General features: G+C 36.3%; 1 protein-coding gene across 1 annotated transcript in view; it reads right to left on the reverse strand.

Moving 5' to 3' along the window:
* Positions 1–20786, reverse strand: part of NBEAL1 (neurobeachin like 1) — a 209665-nt gene that overhangs the window by 61389 nt on the left and 127490 nt on the right. The window contains 8 exon segments of the mRNA XM_042783564.1: positions 7916–8065; positions 8159–8464; positions 11444–11572; positions 11864–12017; positions 12805–12980; positions 16492–17067; positions 18370–18458; positions 19228–19387. Coding sequence (XP_042639498.1) covers positions 7916–8065; positions 8159–8464; positions 11444–11572; positions 11864–12017; positions 12805–12980; positions 16492–17067; positions 18370–18458; positions 19228–19387 — 1740 coding nt within the window.

Here is a 20786-nt window from a genome sequence, read left to right on the forward strand (position 1 = left end):
AAATCTTGGACAATTTTCTCAGTGGTTTTACTTTTCTCTACCTGTTATGGAATTCCAATGACCCGAAGGTTATTCCTTTTGGTGGTATGTCACATGAACCTTAAGGTTTCTTCATTTTATTTTGATTTTTTTTTCTGATTGACCCCTTTCCAAAGAAGTATTCAGGTATTTGTCTTCAATCTCATTAATTGTCTTCCATCACAACAATTCTACTCTTTTGTTTTTTCAATGTGTTATCTATTTCTGGCAATTTCGTATAAATCTTCTGGATTTTTATCTGTAGATTTATAATCATTTCTAATTTTTCATTTGTCATTTTGTTCTTGTATTTTCTTCCAAAATTCTTCTAAAGTTTTTTCCTGTGTTTTCTTTGGTCTTTCAATCCTTTTAAGATACCTAAATATAATTTGTTTGAATTCCTTATCAGAGAGTTACAATGCTGCTTCTTCCTCAGGGATGTGTTCTAGGTCTGTACCCTGTTCCCTTGTTTATTTGTGTGGACTGTGATGGTCTGTTTTCTCCAAGACATTGTGGTGTTGTATTTAGATCTCTGTTAACTGTTTATGAAGAGAAGCTCAGGGTGATTCAGGCTCTTCTTGGTGGTTTTTTATCGTTGGCCCATTGCTGGAGAGAGTGGTGGCTCTTGATCAGTAAGTGAAGTTGCAGGAGGTGTGGGTGTAGTTGTATCTTATGGGGACTGTTGCTGTCTCCCAATCAGTTAGATAAAAATGACAATTGAATAACCATCAAAAAACTAAAAGCACATGGACAAAAAATCCACCATGTAATCACACAGGAAAAGTAACCAAAAAAAAGAAAAAAGGGAAAAAGAAGAAGAAAATAACAAGAAAACTTGCAATATCTGGGGATAGGGCACTAAGAGAAATAAGGCAGAGAAGGAGAATGATGAAGAAAAAATGGAAAAAATGCAAAAAGAAAGACAAAGAATGGGGTTAACCATGAGAAAAAAGGGGGAAAAAAAAGAAATTCAAAAAAAAATTTTTTTTTTTTTTTTAACCAAAAACAGGGAAAAGAAAAAAAAGCTGAAAGCTAGGACCTGGGAGGAGAAGAATAAAGAATAATAGTAAAAAGGACAAAAGTATTAATAATAATAGTAGTTTTAAAACAGACAAATACAAGCAAACTAAATACCAGAAAAAAGAGAGAGAAAAAGAAAAAGATAAAAAGAAAAAAAATCAGTGGAGGACGGGGCAGGGTACACAGGCTCCGTCCGAGCACACAGACTGGGATGGAGTTCCTGCAGGCCCAAAAGTTGGGTGGGAGTAGGGGATGGCCGCACCTCCGTTCACCAAGAGGGTGTAGGGTATAAGAATAACAAGAGGAATGTCGTACCTTTTCAGTCGTCCATGTCCAGAGTGTCCTTGGGGTTGTTGGCAAGCAGAACCTGTTCTTAAGCCCCTGGAATCTGGGATAGTGCTGTCTCTTTAAATATCCAAAATGGTCAAGCTGCTTGTTAACATTCAAAATGGTGGTGCCCTCCAGACAGGCAAAAGTCCAAAGCTCAGCCCATCTTCCTGTTCACCGCTGCTTCCCTTTTTATTCCCTAGCCACCAGACCAGTCCTCCGTGTAGTCCCTGGCTAGCAGGGCTGATTTTTAGGTTAACTCTTAGGTCCTACCACCACTCAGGAATCTGCAAGCTGTCTGTGCCATCAGGATTTCTCTGGATCGCTGCCAAACCACAGCTCCGTATGTCTCCTTTTTTGGTATTTTCATGCAAGTTCTTCTGCTAGTTGGGGTTTAGTCCACTTCTATATCCTTCCCTTCAAGGCTCAGGGGTCCAGGATTATCTTCTGTGTCTGTGTTAATTGGTTCACTTTTCCTTTGTTGAAGAGGGTCTGTGCAGTCTTTCTTCCTATTCCACCATCTTGGAATTCTCTCCACTGTCTTTTCATTTCTGTAATTATTCCTAAAAAGCAGGTCTATATGTTTTTGCATTTGATGCTATTAGTATTTCTTATTTTAATTATTCTAACAGGTACGTAATAAAATCTCATTCTCAATGAAGTCCAATTTATCAACTTTTTTCTCTTACGGATCAAGCTACTGGTGTTTAAGAATTCTATGTCTAACGTAAGTTCATGAAGATTTTTTATCCCATAATTTCTTCAAGGATATAAGATTTATAGTTTTACATTTTACTTTAAATATAATTTACTCTTAAGTCTATGATCCATTCTAAGTTAATGTTTATATACAGTGTGAAGGATAAGCCAAGATATTTTTTTCTTAAAAGCACATGGGGGTATTCAGTTGTTTCAGCAAAATTTATTAAATATTTGTCCATTCTTCACTGAATCACTGTTGCACCTTTGTCAAATATCACTTAACCACATTTATGTATCTCTATTTCTGGATTTTCTGTTCTATTCCATGGTCAATATGTATATTCTTTTGCCAACATCACATTGTTTTGTAGCTTTATAATACATTTTAAAACTGTGCATCATAAGTCTTCCAATTTTGTTCTTTTCCAAAATGTTTTTGGCTATTGTGATTCCTTTGTCTTTCCATATAAACTTTAAAATTAACTTGTTTATAAATACAAACAATGCTCCCAGGGCTTTGATCCATATTGCATTAAATCTTTAATTTGGGAAGAATCTATATCTTAAAATGACTTAAGAAGATTATTGACTCTTCAAATGCAGGAACAGTGTCTATTTAATCTTGTAATCCATGAACAGTCTCTCTACACTTACGTACATCTTTATTTCATCAATGTTTTGTAGCTATCAGTAAAGAGTGCCTATGTATATTTTGTTAGATTAATATCTAAGTATTTCATTCTTTTTAGAGCTATTGTAAATAGCATTTCTTTCAAAATTTCAGCTTCCAATTATACAGTGTCAGTGTATAAAAATAGGTGGGAGGCTATGCCACAAGTATTTCAAATACCAGCAGAGTCACACATGGTGGACATGTTCAGCAGAGCTTCCAGACAAAGACCAACTTGGAAGAAGAAAGGGGCCATCCACTTCTCAAAGAGTTGCCAGTGAAAACTTTATGAACTGCAGTAAAACATGGTCTGATATGTTACTAGAAAACTTGATGAACAGCCCTGAAACACTGTCCGACATAGTGCCAGAAGATGAGCCTCTCAGGTTGGAAGGCACTCAAAATACGACCGGGGAAGAGCTGCTTCCTCAAAGTAGAGTTGACCTTAATGACATGGATGGAGTAAAGCTTTCAGGACCTCCATTTGTTGATGTGACATGACTCAAAATGGGAAGAAACAGCTGCAAACACCCATTAATAACTGGAACATCCAGGAAAACTGGAAGTTGTCAAAAATGAAATGGAATGCATAAAGATCAATATTCTAGGCATTAGTGAGCTGAAATGGACTGGATTTGGCCATTTTGAATCAGACAACCATATGATCTACTATGCCAGCAATGACAAATTGAAGAGGAATGGTGTGGCATTCATCATCACAAAGAATGTTCCAAGATCTGTCCTGAAGTACAATGCTGTCAGTGATAAAATAATATCCATACACCTACAGAGAAGACCAGTTAATACTATTATTCAAATTTACGCACCAACCACCAAAGCCAAAGACAAGGACATTGAAGATTCTTACCAACTTCTGTAGTCTCAAATTGCCCGAACACGCAATTCAAGATGTGTTGCTATTACTGGTGATTGGAAGGTAAAAGTTGGAAATAAAGAATAATCACCAGTAGTTGGAAAATATGGCCTTAGTGATAGAAATGACGCCGGAGATAGCACAACAGAATTTTGCAAGACTAACAATTTCATTGCAAATACCTTTTTCAACAACATAAACAGTGGCTATACATGTGGACTTCACCAGATGGAGTACAGAGAAATCAGAATGACTACATCTGTGGGTAGGGGTAATGGAAAAGCTCAGTATTTTCAGATAAAATAAGGCAAGGAGCAGATTGTAAAAAGATCATCAACTGAACATATGCAAGTTAAAAGTTGACTGAAGACAATTAAAAAAAGTCCATGAGAGCCAAAATATGACCCTGATTATATCCCTCTTGAATTTAGAGACAATCTAAAGGACGGATTTGATGCTTTGAATACCAATGACCAAAACCAGATGAATTGTGGGATGACATCAAGAACATCATCCGTGAAGAATGCAAAAGGTCATTAAAAAGACAGGAAAAGAAGGTAAGACAAAATGGATGTCAGACGAGGCTCTGAAACTTGCTCTTGAATGGAGAGTAGCTAAAGCAAATGGAGGAAATGACAAGATAAAAGAGCTGAACAGAAGATTTCAAAGAGCAGTTCAAGAAGACAAAATTAATTATAATGAAATGAGCAAAGACCTAGAGTTAAAAAATTAAAAGGAAAGAACATACTTGACATTTCTCAAGCTGAAGGAACTAAAGAAAAAATTCAAGCCTCTAGTTGCAATACTGAAAGATTCCAAGGGCAAAATACTGAATGATGCAGGGAACACCAAAAGAAGATCAAAGGAATACACAGAGTCACTGTACTAAAAAGAACTGGTCAATGTTCATCCATTTCAGGAGGTGGCACATGGGCAAGAACCAATGGTACTGAAAGAAGAATTCCACGCTGCTCTGAAGGAATTGGCAAAAAACAAGGTCCCAGAAACTGACAGAATACCCACTGAGATGTTTCAACAAATGGATGTCGCACTGGAGGGACTCACTTGTCCATGTCAAGAAATTTGGAAGACAGCTACCTGGACAACTGCCCAGAAGAGATCCTTATTTGTACCCATTCCAAAGAAAAGTGATCCCACAGAACATGGAAATTATTGAACAGTATCATTAACATTACATGCAAGTAAAATCCTGCTGAAGATAATACAAAAACAGTTGTAGCAGTTTATAGCATATTGACAGAGAACTTCCAGAAATGCAAGCTGCATTCAGAACAGGATATGGGATGAGGGATATTATTGCTGATGTCAGACAGATCTTGGCTCAAAGCAAAGAATACCAGAAAGATATTTACTTGTGTTGTATTGACTACACTTTGAATGTGTGAATCATAACAAATTATGGATAACACTGACAAGAATGGGAATCCCAGAACACTTGATTGTGCTCATGAGGAATCTGTACATAGACCAGGAGTCTGTCACTCAAACAGAACAAGAGGACGCTGCATAATTTAAAATCATGAAGAGAGTGATTCAGCATTGTGTCCTTTCACCATACTTGTTTAATCTATATGCTGGGCAAATAATCCAAGAAGCTGGACTATAAGAAAAGCATGCCACCAGGATTGGAGAAAGACTCATTAACAACCTGTGATATGCAGAAGACACAACTGTGCTTGCTGAAAGTGAGGATGACTTGAAGCACTTACTGATGAAGATTAAAGTCTACAGTATGGATTATACCTCAACACAAAGAAAACGAAAATCCTCACAACTGGACCAACAAGCAGTATCACAATAAATGGATAAAAGACTGAAGTTGTCAAGATTTCACGTTACTTGGTTCCACAATCAACTCCAGTGGAAGCAGCAGTCAAGAAATCAGATGATGTACTGCACTGGACAAGTCTGCTGCAAAAGACCTTTTTACTTAAAAAAAAAAAAAGTGCTGAAGAGCAAAGATGTCTCCTTGAAGACTAAGGTGTGCCTAACCCAAGCCATGGTGTTTTCAATCACTTCATATGCATGCGAAAGCTGGACAATGGATAAGGAAGACCGAAGAGTGGATGCTTTTGAGTTGTGGTGCTGGCAACGAATACTGAAGTACCATGGACTGCTTGAAGAACAAACAAATCTGTCCTGAAAAAGTGCAGCCGAATGATCCTTGGAAGCAAGAATGGTCAGATTTCATCTTAGAAGGGACCATTCTCTGGATAAGGATATCATGGTTGGTAAAGAGGAGGGTCAACCAAAAAGGAGAGGCCCTCAAGGAGATGGATTGACACAGTAATTGCAACGATGAGCTCAGGTATAGGACTATGAGGCTAGCACAGAACTTGGCAGTGTTTTATTCTATTGTACATAGGGTCACTACGAGTCAGAGCTGGCTGGGCAGCACCTAACAACAACAGCGTATAGAAATGTGATTGAATGCACCAGCATCCTTCAACCTTGCTGTACTCATGTATTAATTCTAGTAGTTACTTTGTAGATTCCTTGGAATATTCAATGTAGTTAATCATGTTGTCTGTACAACAACAAAAACAAGCCCACTGCCATCGAGTAAATTCTGACTCATGGCAACCCTATAGCACACAGCAGAACTGCCCCATAGGGTTTCCAAGGCTGTAAATCTCTATGGAAGCTGATTCCCTCATCTTTCTCCCATAGAGCAGCTTGTGGATTTGAACCACCAACACTTTGGTTAGCAGCTAAATACATTAACCACTGTACCACCAGTGCTCCTTTCTCTGTAAATAGGGATAGTTTTATTTCTTCCTTTCCAATTGTAGTATCCTTTATTTCTTCTTGTGTTCTTATTGCATTTGCTAGGACCTACACTACAACATTGACTCAGAGCAGTAACATAGACATCCTTGCCCAGTTCCTGATCTTAGCAAGAAAGCATTGTTTTCCACTTTTTAAAACGAAGTTAGTTGTAGGATATTTGTAGATGTTAAAGCAGTTCTCTATTCCTAGTGTGCTGGGAACTTTCATGAATGGATGCTGAATTTTGTCAAATGCTTTTATTGGCATCTATTGATGTGGTTGTGTAATTTTTTGATTCATTTACCAATGTGATATGTTATATTGACTGATAATGTTAAACTAGCCTTGCATTGCCAGGGTAAACTCCATTTGGTTATGGTATTTTTCTTTTTTTATGTACTGCTGGATTTGGTTTGCATCTACACTCCTGAGGAATACTCGTCTACAGTTGTTTTGTACTTTGCATGATTTCGGTATGAGTATAGCTGGGAAGCACTTGACTGCTAATCAGAAGACTGGTGGTTCAAACCCACCAGCCACTCCTAGGAAGGAAGGTTGGGCAATCTACTTCCATAGTGATACTGCCTCAGAAACCCAAGGAGGGGTTGCTATGAGTCAGGTCTGACTCAGTAGCACATAACAACAACACAGCAGGGAAGTATTCACACCTTTGCTATTTTCTGAAGAGACTGTAAGGAACTGGTATAATTTCTTCATTAAACGTCTGATAGAAGATGCCAGTGAGGCCATCTGGGCCTAGGGTCTTCATTTTTGGAAGGCTTTTTACTACAAATTTGATTTAATAGATGTAGGACTATTCAAGTTGTCTATCTATTCTTGAATTTGTTTTAGAAATTTCTGTTTTTGAAAAAATTGGTCCATTTTATTTAAGTTGTCAAATTTAAATCTGTTCCTCTGTTTTAGTCTTACCATTTTGCTATCTGTGGGGTCAATAGTGATCTCCTTCCTTCATGTCTTTTTACGTCTCGTTTTGCTTTGTCAATCTCCCTAGAAGTTTATCAATTTTATTGATATTTTGGGGAAAAAAAAAGATTTTGGTTTCATTGTTTTCTCTATTGTTTTTCTGTTTTCAATTTCATTGATTTCTGTTCTTTATTAATTCCTGCCTGCTATAGGTTTAAGTACTTTTTCTTCTCTAGCTTAAGGTGGAAACCTAAATTTCTAATATGAGCACTTAGTGCTATAAATTTCCCTTTAACCACCAAGATATATCCACTCTTCTTAGAGATATCTACTAATGTACTATCAGCTTAACACTTTGCATAATCACCATGTAAAAAGCATTCTGCTATTGCTTTATTTTCGCCATTACTGATCGGTTGTCAATTTTCCCTTAATTTTGACATAATTTTCAATTACGTCAATTCTGTCCAAAACAACAGAAAACATTATTTGTTTTCAAATTTCACATTTCATATTACTCTCAATTGACTAGTATATGCTCGTAATCAACATGAATAACCATTATACTAAAAATATTTAGTAATATTTACCTGAAATTTCAGTTTGCTTTCTCCTCCTTCACGATCTCGTTTATGCATATTTACCATTAAGGCTTCATAGCAATCTTTCCAATAAAGTGCCATGTTCTCATGACCCTCATAAAACGTATGGATTTCATAACGCTTCATATAAGGTACAATCTTATTAAAAAAATATACAAAATTTAATACATATTTCTATGAAAATGATAATTTAGTAGAAAAAATATCTTGCTCAAAAAAGATAAAACTTACATATTTTTCTATGTAAACTTGCCATTCATTTGAATTGCAATATTCTTGAAAATCTTCAAAAAATGAGGAGCTACCACTGGTAAGAGGTAAAGAAGGCAAGTGCAAGTTCATGAAGAGCAGCTTGTAAATTTTGGAAACCAGAGTACGAACAAGGGGAATCAAAAATGAGTAGATTTCAGTCTTTTCCTTGATTGACTGACTTAGAACATTTTCCAGCTTCCCTAAAATATAACATGCCTCATTCTGATTTTCAATCACTTTGGTTTGAAGTAGCGTATTTAGCTTTGCTGATGCCACTGCACAAACCTGTAGGAAAAAACAGTGTAGATGAGAAAAAACAGACTAAAAAGAAAAGAGTAGACACTTAAAGACAGCAAAAGTTTTATCTAGCTCCTCTTAATGCTGTTTTTTTTTTTTTTTTAATTATAAAAGTAACACATATTCACTAATTTGGAAAATACAAAAAAGTTATGGTGGGTAATTTATCATCCCAATATCCATTCCACTGCTCCTGATAGTTTATAAGGGATGGGGAATGACCACCATCTCTAGCTCCAACAAGAGGCTCTAAAAAAATAAAAGCTAAACATAATATACAACCCCTTGACCAGTGACTGGCTCAGGTGACTCATCTCTAGTCAGCTAATTCATGTGATTGTCTTTGTCACAGACAGTCATTGAGGACTGACCCTATCAGTGCAAGCTCAGAAATTTTATATAACTGCCAATGGTTTCATATTTTCACCTTACTTCCAAGTTAACAAGTTAGCCTGTCACAGGGAGAGATGAACAGGACTAGATGATACCTGCACACATAGTGGCTGCATTACAAGGAAGGAACTCTGAACACAGGAAATTCAAATCTTTTATACTGTGCAGGAAGCTTGCCTGCCCTTTTGCCTTAGAAAGAGACATCATTTTTATTGTAATGGACACTAAAAAAACCTGCCCTTTGCTCTGGAGGGAGATATTATCTCTATCTTCCAAAGTTGTTCACTATACAATCTTCAAAAAGAAAGTTTATAACAAAATCAGCTAGCGCATCTGTTTGCAAAAACACAGAAACAAGAGCAGCTCATGGAGAACTGTTTATCAATGACTGTGGGAAGAAACATTTGCTTTTCCCTGGATGTGAGTAAGGATGTATATAGCTCCAATTGCTCTTGGAAGCCACTCTGTAACCATAATGGAAGCCAGCTCAAGATCAAGTTGACACATGATCAAGAGTAGTGTTGTGAGAGCAGCAAATAAATGCAACAAGAGCCCTAAATCATGCCTTAAACTCATTCTAACTATAAGATTCTTAATTATATGAGCCAATAAATCTCCTTAACTAAGTCAGTTTGAGTTGGCATTAGTGTACTTGGAACCAACAGCATTCTGATACTTTAAGGATAGGTACACAGGCGATCACAGTCAGGGCACAAAGCCAGGCAACGGAATACTATGTATTACTATTAAGGTTGGGAACTCTGGTAGTATAGTGCCTGAGGCACTTGACTGCTAACCAGAAGGCTGGTGGTTCAAACCCACCAGCCACTCCTCGGAAGGAAGGTTGGGCAATCCTACTTCCATAGTGATACTGCCTCGGAAATCCAAGGAGGGGTCGCTATGAATCGGGGCTGACGCAACGACAAATAACAACAACAACAACAACAACTATTAAGGTTTGACCTTAAACTCCAATGTAGGTTAAGTAAATTAGGTCATAAAGAAGACTCCTTTTATCCAGGCTGGAAAAAGATCCAAATCTTGTAACCAAAGTAGGATAAACTGTCTATTGTGTCTTTTTATCCCTTTTGCATCTTACTTCTTCAAAAATAAAGAAAAGTAAGAGAGAGAAGAAAATATTAGAACCTGTTATTACTTCCAGAATGTATCTGTGCTGCAAGTTCAGGAGATTGCTGATCTGAGTTATACACACAGGTCTGCACAGGCCAAGGCAACAAAAATAGACCTCATGGAGTCCTTTCCACACAAGTGTTGATGAAGCAGAAAGCATGAGAAAAAACAATGTCTAAGACAGCTCAAAACTTGAACTCCTCTTCTGGAAAGCAAAGCATTTTCACCCTCCTCAGCCTTTCCCCAAACCTCACAATCTACCCTATGACTATGAATGTGAACAATTTAAAAATTAATTTATTGAATAGTCTGAGCTCTATACTGCACTGCCTAAGCAGGGTATATAGCACCTAACTACAATGAATATAGAGGATGAGCAAAGCTCTCTAATACACCTACTCCTCACTTACCCACTATCTCATTATTCAACATTGTGCATTCACAACCATAGTAAAAAATCTACTATGCAACTATTTTGCCCATTAATAAAGTACATCTGGCAGTGACAAATGCGGAGGGGTGTGGAGACAGTAATGCTGGCTGTGATGGTTAAGGTTATGTATCATCTTGATTGGGCCACGATTTTCAGTGGATTGGCAGTTATGTAAAGATGCATTTTGGTAATTATATTATAATTTGGCAATTATATAATGGTGTGATTTGGTAGTTACATAAAGACACAGTCATCCTCCATTTTTGCATAATGACCTGGTCTCTGGAACCTAACCATGTCAGTATCCTTTAAAAGTAAACTTTAAACTGCAATGTGGAACAAAACTCAAAATCGCTTAAAAAAAAAAAAAAAAAAGACCATGTTTGCTGGTTTGATAGTGCCTGATGGAACCACTGAGACTACAGCCCCTTGTTGCCCTTCAGGTCTGGAATTGAATCCACTCCTATGGCTTCCAGCCAAACAAAAGACAGACATATAAGCTGAACTTATAAGTTACACTAGGTAGATACACTTCTTGGAGGCATCAATCATGGGAGAACAGAAGGGGATGTGTATGCACAGGGAGACAGCTCAGGGGGCAGGAGTGCATGGGAGGGAAGGACACAGGGAAGACATAACTACTGGGAGAAATGGGAACAGAGCCTTGCATTGTGGCAAATGTAATCAATGTCATGAGACAAAGTGTATGTGAGCTGCTATATGGAAAGTGAATTTGCTCTGTAAACTTTCACCCAAATCACAATAAAAATTAAAAAAAAAAAAAAAAGTAAACCTTAAATTGTACTCAGTCATAAATATCAAAATGAAATAATTATCTGCTTTCAAATTCCTTTCTGATCTCACAAAATTGAAACAACAGTGAAATCATGGGTACTTTTGGAACTAATGAAAAAACTGAACTACTGAAAAGGCATTATCATCTAGTTATCACATGAATAACACCCATGCTGTGTACAAGTATAGAAAATAATGCAAAAGAACCAACAAACCTGCAAATTACCCTTTCCAATGAATCCTAGAAGCAACTGGATCTGAATTTGAGAGAGCTTTATCCATTCGGGACTTTCAGAATACCACACTGACAGACAGTCGCAGAGCAGCATTATATCCTCTAAAAGCTATCACAGAGAAGTAGTTAAGAAATTGATGCATCAGTCTTTTAATCTATTGGTAATGAGTTTCCCCCAACACTAATACAAATTATAAGTACTTTAAAAGTAGCTCAAAGTTCAGTTGGCAAAGTCCAAAGGATTTATCCCAGTAATAATAACTAATAAAATCTACTATTTATTGCACCTTTTTGTATAATTTTATTAAAAATTTGTGTTCTAAAAAGGAACGCTGCAAAATGTCTTACACAGAATAAAGTCCTGGTTATCCAGAATATAATTTCAAAGGTATATTAGTACCTTTTCAGTCCACACGTTTGAATTAACTAGTCCCTCTGACTGCAGAAAGTCCTGCATGATCAGCATGAGTCGGAAGCCATTTTCAGCAGTTGCTGGATTATTTTTTGCTTCTTTACTTTCTGTGACTGCCCATTCTAACATCTTCTGTAGCAAACTACAAATGGAACAAAGTCATCTTTAAATCATTATAAATTTAGACAAAAAGTAGGACGTGGAAAAGAAATAAACAGTTACTTATTAACAGAACTGCATTTCCAAAGATACACTATCTCTGCTAGTTATCATCAAGACAGTGTGGCTGGAATTCAACAACATAGCAACTTTTTCATATTTGGAGTATTTACCTTTAATACACTTAAAATTAAAGGCCAAAGTAAAAGTTACACTTCATTTAACTATAAAAAGACTATAAAAATAACTCATATTCTAGTCTCCATAAGGTATTTCTTTAAAGCTGGAAAACTGAAAGGCTAAAAAAGTAAGCCTTATCATGTCTTACAAGGAAGAACAAAGAGCTAGTGCTTACCTGATGTCTACAGAGTCCTATCATTTTCAGAAAACCCTAAATGCTTTAGAAAAGTAATTTCATCAAAACACTACTCCTCACCCTTTAGCATGGAAACACTAAATTTGGACATACCTATGGAACAAAATGTATTAATTCCTTAGATACCACAAAAGACAGTTTAAAAACAAGGAATCTGCCGTTATTTAAAACTTAAATTTAAAATTTAAATCCCCTCACATTAGAGTTACCTTCAGACTGGTCTCTGGATCACAATAGAAAGATAAAAGATAGGGAAAGGGGCTTAGCATAATTTTTCCTTTTCTCCCTCTACACCCACAGAGATACAAAATACATAAATGTTCATTAACTATTATTTTAGGCTCCTGCCCACTCCAAAAGGAAGGGGAAAAAGAATTAGCAACTTAATTCTTACATTAGTTTTATTTCATCTGAAGGTCGAAGTAGCTCACTGGATAATCCTGGTTTAGTTAGTGCAGAAAACACTTGTCCCCGTTCAATCCAAGTATCATCATCAGACTTTTCTAGTCCCTTACACATTACATGATTCAAAATGTTTGTCAATAATTGAAGAAGTTCCTCTTCACATCTCTGTAAAAACATAAAGCAATACTGAATTACTGGAAGTAGTTGTTGGGAGCCATCAAGTTGGCTCTCACTCACAGCGCCCCTATGAACAACAGAACGAAGTAGGAAGTACTAAAAGCACATAATAAGAACTATTATATACACAGATTATAATCATTTAAACTTATTTTAAAAGTACCATGATGAACTTGGCACTTCACTAGGCCCTAGAGATACAAAGATAAATAGGACATCAGCTTTGCTCCTCACAGTTGAGTTCACCTTAACAACTTGGATGGAGCAAAGCTTTCTGGACCTTCATTTGTTGATGGGGCACAACTCAAAATGAGAAGAAATAGCTGCAGACATCCATTAATAATTGGAGTGTGGAATGTATGAAGTATGAATCTAGGAAAATGGAAAGTTGTCAAAAATGAAATGGAATGCATAAAGATTGATATCCTATGCTGAAATGCACTGGTACTGGACATTTTGAACCAGACAATTGTGCAGTTTGCTGTGCCGGGAATGACAAATTGATAAGGAATAGTATTGTACTAACTGACCAAAAGAACATTTCAAGATCTATGCTGCAGTACAATGCTGTCAGTGACAGGATAATATCCATATGACTCCCAAACTCACCCACCAATCACTAAAGCCAAAAATGAAGAAATTAAAGATTTTTACCAAATTCTGCAGTATGAAATTGACCAAATAGGCAATCAAGATAGACTGATAATTACTAGTGATTGGCAGATAAACAAAGAAGCACCATTAGTAGTTGGAATATAATGGACTTGGTGTTGGAAATGACATGAGAGACTGCATAATAGAATTTTGGAAGACCAGCAGACTTATTCACTGCAGATATATATTTTTTAACAGCATAAATGGCGACTATACATATGGACCTTGCCAGATGAAATACACAGAAATTCAATCAACTACATTTGTGGAAAGAGATGATGGAACAGCTCATTATCATCAATCAGCATAAGGTTAGGAGTTGACTGTGGAAGAGACCATCAATTGCTCATATGCAAGTTCAAGCTGAAGCTGAAGAAAATTAAAACAAGTCCAAACCAAATTCATGGCCATTGAGTCGATTCTGACTCATAGTGACCCCACTGGATTTCTGAGGCAATAGATCTTTATGGAAGTAGATTGCCCCATCTTCCTTCCATGGAGCAGCTGGTGGATTTGAATCACAAACCTTCTAGTTAGCAGTCAAATGCCTGAGGCACTGCACTACCAGAGCTTCTTAACAAGTCCACAAGAGTCAAAATAAGACCTTGATTATATCCCACCAGAATTGAGAGACCATCTGAAGAACAAATTTGATGCATTAAACACCAATGACAAAAGACCAGACAAGTTGTGGGATCATATCAGGAGTATCATACATGAAGAAAGCAAAAGATCATTAAAAAGACAAGAAAGGAAGATAAAAATTGATGTGAGAAGAGACTCTGAAACTAACTCTTGAACAGAAGAAAGCTAAAGTGAATGGCAGAAATGATTAAATAAAAGAGTTGAACATAAGATTTTCAAGGGCAGCTGGAGAAGACAGAGGAAAATATGACAGTGACACGTGCAAAGACCTGGAATTAGAAAACCAAAATGAAGAACATGCTTGGCATTTTTCAAGCTGAAAGAACTGAAGAAAACATTCAAGCCTCAAGTTGAAATACTGAAGGATCCTATGGGCAATATACTGAACAAGGAGGAAGCAGCAAAAGAATATGGAAAGAAAACAGAGTCACTGTACCAAAAAGAACTGGCTGACATTCAACCATTTCAGGAAGTAGCATGTCATCAAGAACCAATGATACTGAAGGAAGAAGTCCTAGCTGCATTAAAGGATTTAGTGAAAAACAAGGCTCCAGGAATTGATGGAGTATCCATTGAGATGTATCAATAAACGGATGTAGCACTAGAGGCGCTCATTGGTTTATGCCAATAAATTTGGAAGACCTGTATAAATGACAGAAGAGATCCTTATTTATGCCTACTACAAAGAAAGGTGATCCAATAAAAATTGGAGATTATAAAAAAATATCATTAATATCTTGAGAAAATAAAATTTTGCTGAAGATAATTAAAAAAACTATTATAGCAGTATACTGACAGGAAACTGCCAGAAATTCAAGCTGGATTCAGAAGAAGGCACATTGCTAATGTCAGATGGATCTTGGCAGAATACTGAAAGATGTTTACCTGTGTTTTATTGACTATGCAAAGGCTTCAACGATGTGGATCATAAAAAATTATGGGAAACATTGGAAAAAATGGGAATTCCAGAATACTTAAGTTTGCTCATGAGGAACCTGTACATAGACCAAGAGTCAGTCATTCGAATAGTAACAAAGGGATACAGCAAGGTTTAAAATCAGGAAAGGTGTGTGTCAGGGTTGTTATCTTTTCACCATACTTATTCAATCTGTATGCTGAGCAAATAATCTGAGAAGCTGCAATAATATGAATAAGATATGAATAAATATGAATAAAATAATATGAAGAAGAACATAGCATCAGGATTGGAGGAAAACGCATTAATAATTTATGATATGCAGATGACACAACCTTGTTTGCTGAAAGTAAAGAAGACTTGAAGTATTTATTGATGAAGATCAAAGACTATAGCCTTCAGTATGGATTATACTTCAACATACAGAAAACACAAATCCTCACAACTGGACTAATAAGCAGCATCACGATAAATGGAGAAAAGACTAAAATCATCAGGTATTTCATTTTACTTGGATCCACAATCAACACCGACAGAAGCAACAGTCCAGACATCAGACAATGTATTGCACTGGGCAAATCTGCTGCAAAAGACCTCTTTTAAGTATTAAGGAGCAAAGATGTCTCTTTGAATACTAAGGTGCACCTAATCCAAACTATGGTATTTTCAATCGCCTCATGTGCATGTGAAAGCTGGACAATGAGTAAGAAAATGCAAAGAAGAGTTGATACTTCTGAATTGTGGTACTAGTGAAGAATTCCGTAAATACCATGTGCTGCCAGAAGAACAATCAAATATATCTTGGAAGAAGAACAGCTGGAATGCTCCTTAGAAATGACAATGGCCATACTTCACGTCACATACTTTGGTCATATGGTCAGAAGGGATGAGTCCCTGGAGAAGAATATCATGCTTGGTAGAGGGTCAGCAAAAAAAGGGGAAGACCCTCAACAAGATGGACTGCCACAGTGGCTGCGATGATGGGCTCAAGCACAGCAAATATTGTAAGGATGGGTATAGGATCGGGCGATGTTTCACTGTGTTGTACATAGGGTTGCTAATAGTTGGAGCCAATTCAACAGCACCTAACAACAAGGATAAGCTTTGTTCTCAAGGCATTTACAATCTAATGATGTCTAGGCTTTGAAATCTTAGATCATAAAACTTAGCACATGAATACAGTAAGAAATTATAAATAGTTGCTCACACATTTCTGAGGATTAGAGGTATATAATGGATATATTTTTTAAAAAAAAGTACACATGGACAGGTAAGGACTGTTACCTCTTGGCTTTCAAATAAAGAGAAGTCATCACTAAAGGTTGTATCATTTGTGATGCTGCTTTCTTTGTCACACTGCACAGAAAACGATTTCGTTGACTCGACTGGCGATGGTGTGCTAGGCAGGCTGTCTGGCATCTGACTTCCACTATCACTCAGTTCACATGAATCAATTCCACTGAGATCTAAACTCAAATGTGAAGGGTTATTAGGCCAGAAGTCTTCTTGATTCTCTGATTTGAAAGATAATTCCACTACAGAGCTGTCTTCTTGAAATAATGGTATGTTTGAGTCTAAAGAATTTCTATCCTCCAAACTCCACTGATCTGAAGACATATTAGCTGAGGCAAAAGAGTTGGTTTTTTCCTCATCCATCTTCTCATCGAAGTTCCTCTTGATATCTTCAGCTAAAATATTTTTGTCATTGTCTTTCATTAAAACAGTCCTACTGTGCTTATTAAGAGCACTTCCATTTTCAAAATTGGCTTTCAAAAAAAGCCTAACTAAGGTGTCTTGCCAACCCACTTGCTGTGATATTTGATATGCTGCATCTGGCTGGGACTGCAAAATCTGTAAAATCTGCAAAGAGATTAAAAATACAAAATTCTTCAAAAACCACACTGTACTTTCCGTTAAAAATAGTCTCTTCAGTTATTTTAATGAGAAAGTAAAGAAATGAGAAACTGTAGGAAAATTTACTTTCAAAAGACTACATTTTTAACTGTATTATACTCTATTTAGAAGACATTTGTTTCTAACTAATCTACATATTCCTCATCATCATACCTTAAAAAAAGAGGTACTTAAGTATTTTCTGAAAGATAAGAAAAGGAAAGGTGATTAAAATAGGTTCCACATGTCAAGAGACTCATGTTATTAACTTAATTTGGTCAAAGAGAAACTATAAATAGGATGATGGTATATATAAAAGGAAATAAAGTTATTGTCAATCAACTGAATACATTCCATGAGATTACTGCATTTGTTCAGCAGATATTATTGAGCACCTACTATATGCCAGGCACAGGTCTGGGCACTAGGAACAGGGAATGACTAGGACACACAGACACCTGGGAACACCAAGAGTACTGTTTCCCTGTCTCATTCTTTGTCCCCAGTTAATGGCTGCTTTTCTAAAAAATAAAAATAAATTAAGTCTATATTGTACAAAAAAATTTATTTCTGTACAAAATTTTATTTCTGACAAATAAATTTCAGTAAAATGGGCATTGCTGTTTAGCCAGAATGATGTTTAGGATCTCTACCAGCCAAGTGATTTCAAAATTTGGGGATGAAAACAAGTTTTCAAAAACTACCAGAAATTCATGGAAGAGCTTTAAGACATTTTTATCACAAAGCCAACAAATTTCTGGGTGGAGAAAGAATGAACTTTGCATTTGGCTCCCACAGTGTTTAGAGCATCTCTCCCAATTTCCATAGATGGAGGCCAACATGTTATCAAGGACTCAATATTAATGACTCTAATGCATGACCATAATACAAGAAAGCAATGAGTGTCAATGACCTGTGAAGTTTTGTTCTAACAATCAGTGAGCCACCATTACTCTTTCAATGCAAAATATCAATTTTTCTTTCTCTCATGAAAGGAATCTCAAAAAGAAACTATTTATTTAAAAAATTATGTCATCTATAAAATAACAGTAATTTAAACTTACTTGCAGTGCAACACATATAACCCAAAGTCATTCATAATAATATTAATACTGCTATTTTTAAAGTATTTATAAAAAGTTTACTACACTGTGGGAAAATGCAGTCAACGTCATGAGACAAAATGTGCATCAACTGCTGTAAGGAAAATGAATTTGTTCTGTAAACTTTCACCCAAATCACAATAAAAATTAAAAGAAGTTTACTAACCTTTCTGCAGATGATCACTCTGACATTTATACATGCTCTGTGAGATATATATACCACAGATAACAAATCTTTGAAATTAATAACAAGATCTATGATGGGAAAAGTAAAAAGTTAAAATTAAATTCTAGAAATAACCAAGGAAAGAGTTGTGGCAATAGTTGTATAAATCCCAAAACAACTGTTTCATTTTTAAATTAGAATATATAGATACGTTCTAAAAAAAAAAGGTTTTAAATGTTTGATGCCTTCCTGAGCTAACTCTAAATAATTGTTCTTTTCCCTTGATTGGCTGAACGTATTGTTCATATTGCTAGGCCTTTATAATATTATTCAGCTTTTTATGTATACATGTTATCTTTCAAGACATTGTAAACCACTCAAGACAAAGAGTCTCTGAACTTCCAGCATCTGGCATAAATTTTACACTGTGTAGTTAATTACTGGAAAACTTTTTAAAATAAAAATTGAGAACAAACAAAGTATCTGAAATTAGTTTTCAGGTTTGCCTTTAAGAACTAAAGTCAGTCTTTTGTACACAATTCTTTTAATGTCCTTTTCTCATTATGTTGTTTCAACTGTTAACTTAGTCATTCAATAAATAAACATTTACTGAAGGCCTATCAAGTACTAGGCACTGTGCTAATGGCTTAGGGAGACAATAACAACAAATATACATAAGATACAGCATCCCAGGAAAACACTGCTGAATCAAATAGCCAGTAACATTGAAAGCAATTTAAAGGGGAGGTGAAGGAGTGAGGAATCTCCAGATTAAAAAAAGTAAGAACCATCAACCAGAATTACTCTGCTGTTGAGAACATTTGTTAAATGTATTAGTATTATCAGCCTTAGTCATACCTGTATTTATGATTTGATTGGTGAGGTTTTTAATGAGAGAAGTATTAACGGGTGCTTCACTGAGAAGGAGTCCCAACCCTGAGTAGCCAACTTCTCTGAGTCTAATACGTTGTTTACTTCGTTCATAAACATTTGTGCATTTCAACATCTGTTCCATAACCTGGTCACAAACGACATATTCTTTTCAATGGATATAACTACAAACAGTTTATCATTTAGGTTAATACTAAATATTATTTTGCAATGTTTTTAGAGCATCATTTTATTCTTCAAATATTGGGAAAAAACTGTCACTGAAATACATAATTATTCAGTATGTTTAAAATTCTAGTTTATGTATATTTTTTAAAGGAAGAAAATAGAAATAATTTCAAAATTTACTTCTTTATGGTTAAAGCTTAGAAACAAATCTTGTCGCCTGCAAGAGGAACAAAGCTATCTGTTGTCATCATTTCTGGGTGCTGTCGAGTCGGGTCTGATTCACAGCGACCCTGTGCACAACAGAACAAAACACTACCCAGTTGTAAGCCATCCTCACAATCCTTATTATACTTGAGCCCATCACTGCAGCCTGTGTGTCAATCCACCTTGTTGAGTGTCTTCTGCTCTTTTGTTGACCCTCCACTTTACCAAGCATGATACACTTGTCCAGGGAATGGTCTCTTCTGACAGCATGACCAAAGTAAGTGAGACAAAGTCCGGCCATTCTCACTTCCAAGGAGCATTCTGGCTGCACTCTTCCAAGACAGATTTGTTTGTTCTTGTGGCAACTCATGGTACTTTTAAGTATTCTTCTCCAACACCACAACTCAAAAGCATAAACTCTTCTTTGGTCTTCCTTATTCGTTGTCCAGCTTTCACAAGCATATGAGGTGACTGAAAATACTTGGATTAGGCGCACCTTAGTCTTCAAAGAGATATCTTTGCTTTTCAGCACTTTAAATAGGTCTTTTGCAGCAGGTATGCTCAGTGCAATACAATATCTGATTTCTTGACTGCTGCTTCCATTGGTGTTGATTGTGCAACTGGCTGCTAGCCAGAGGTTGGCAGTTCAAACCCACCAGCTGATGCATAGAAGGAAGATGGGCGATCTACATCTGTAAAGACTTACTGCCTAAGAAACCCAGCGGGGGCCACTATGAGTCAGGATCAAATCGACAGCAGAGCAGTCTAGTAATCCATTAATGTTAACAGTTACCAAAATTATTTCCAAGGATATGGAAGCATTTCTTGAAGAAACGCCATATTCTAAAGTGGGGGCTGAATTAGTGGTCCCATACTTCTTGAGGTGAGAGCAACATTTTCTTAAAGTAAGACACTGAAAGCCTACGTGAAAAGAGTAAGAATGATACCATGAGCCGTCCCTGCAAAGCTGTTTTGGACAAATAAAAATCTCCACAAAGCTATGAAGAAAGGCATATGACCTGTTTCTGAAATTTATCCAATGAAAACCCTATGGACCACAACAATGTGATCTGGGCAGCATTTTGGGTACATGGGGTGATGACAATAGCTAACAGCCAAACTACCTGACTCCAGTATCAAAATGAGGACTTTGA

Source organism: Orycteropus afer, unplaced genomic scaffold (genome assembly GCF_000298275.1).
Source record: "Orycteropus afer afer isolate SDZICR_OR568_19922 unplaced genomic scaffold, OryAfe1.0 scaffold00002, whole genome shotgun sequence".
Classification (NCBI taxonomy): domain Eukaryota; kingdom Metazoa; phylum Chordata; class Mammalia; order Tubulidentata; family Orycteropodidae; genus Orycteropus; species Orycteropus afer.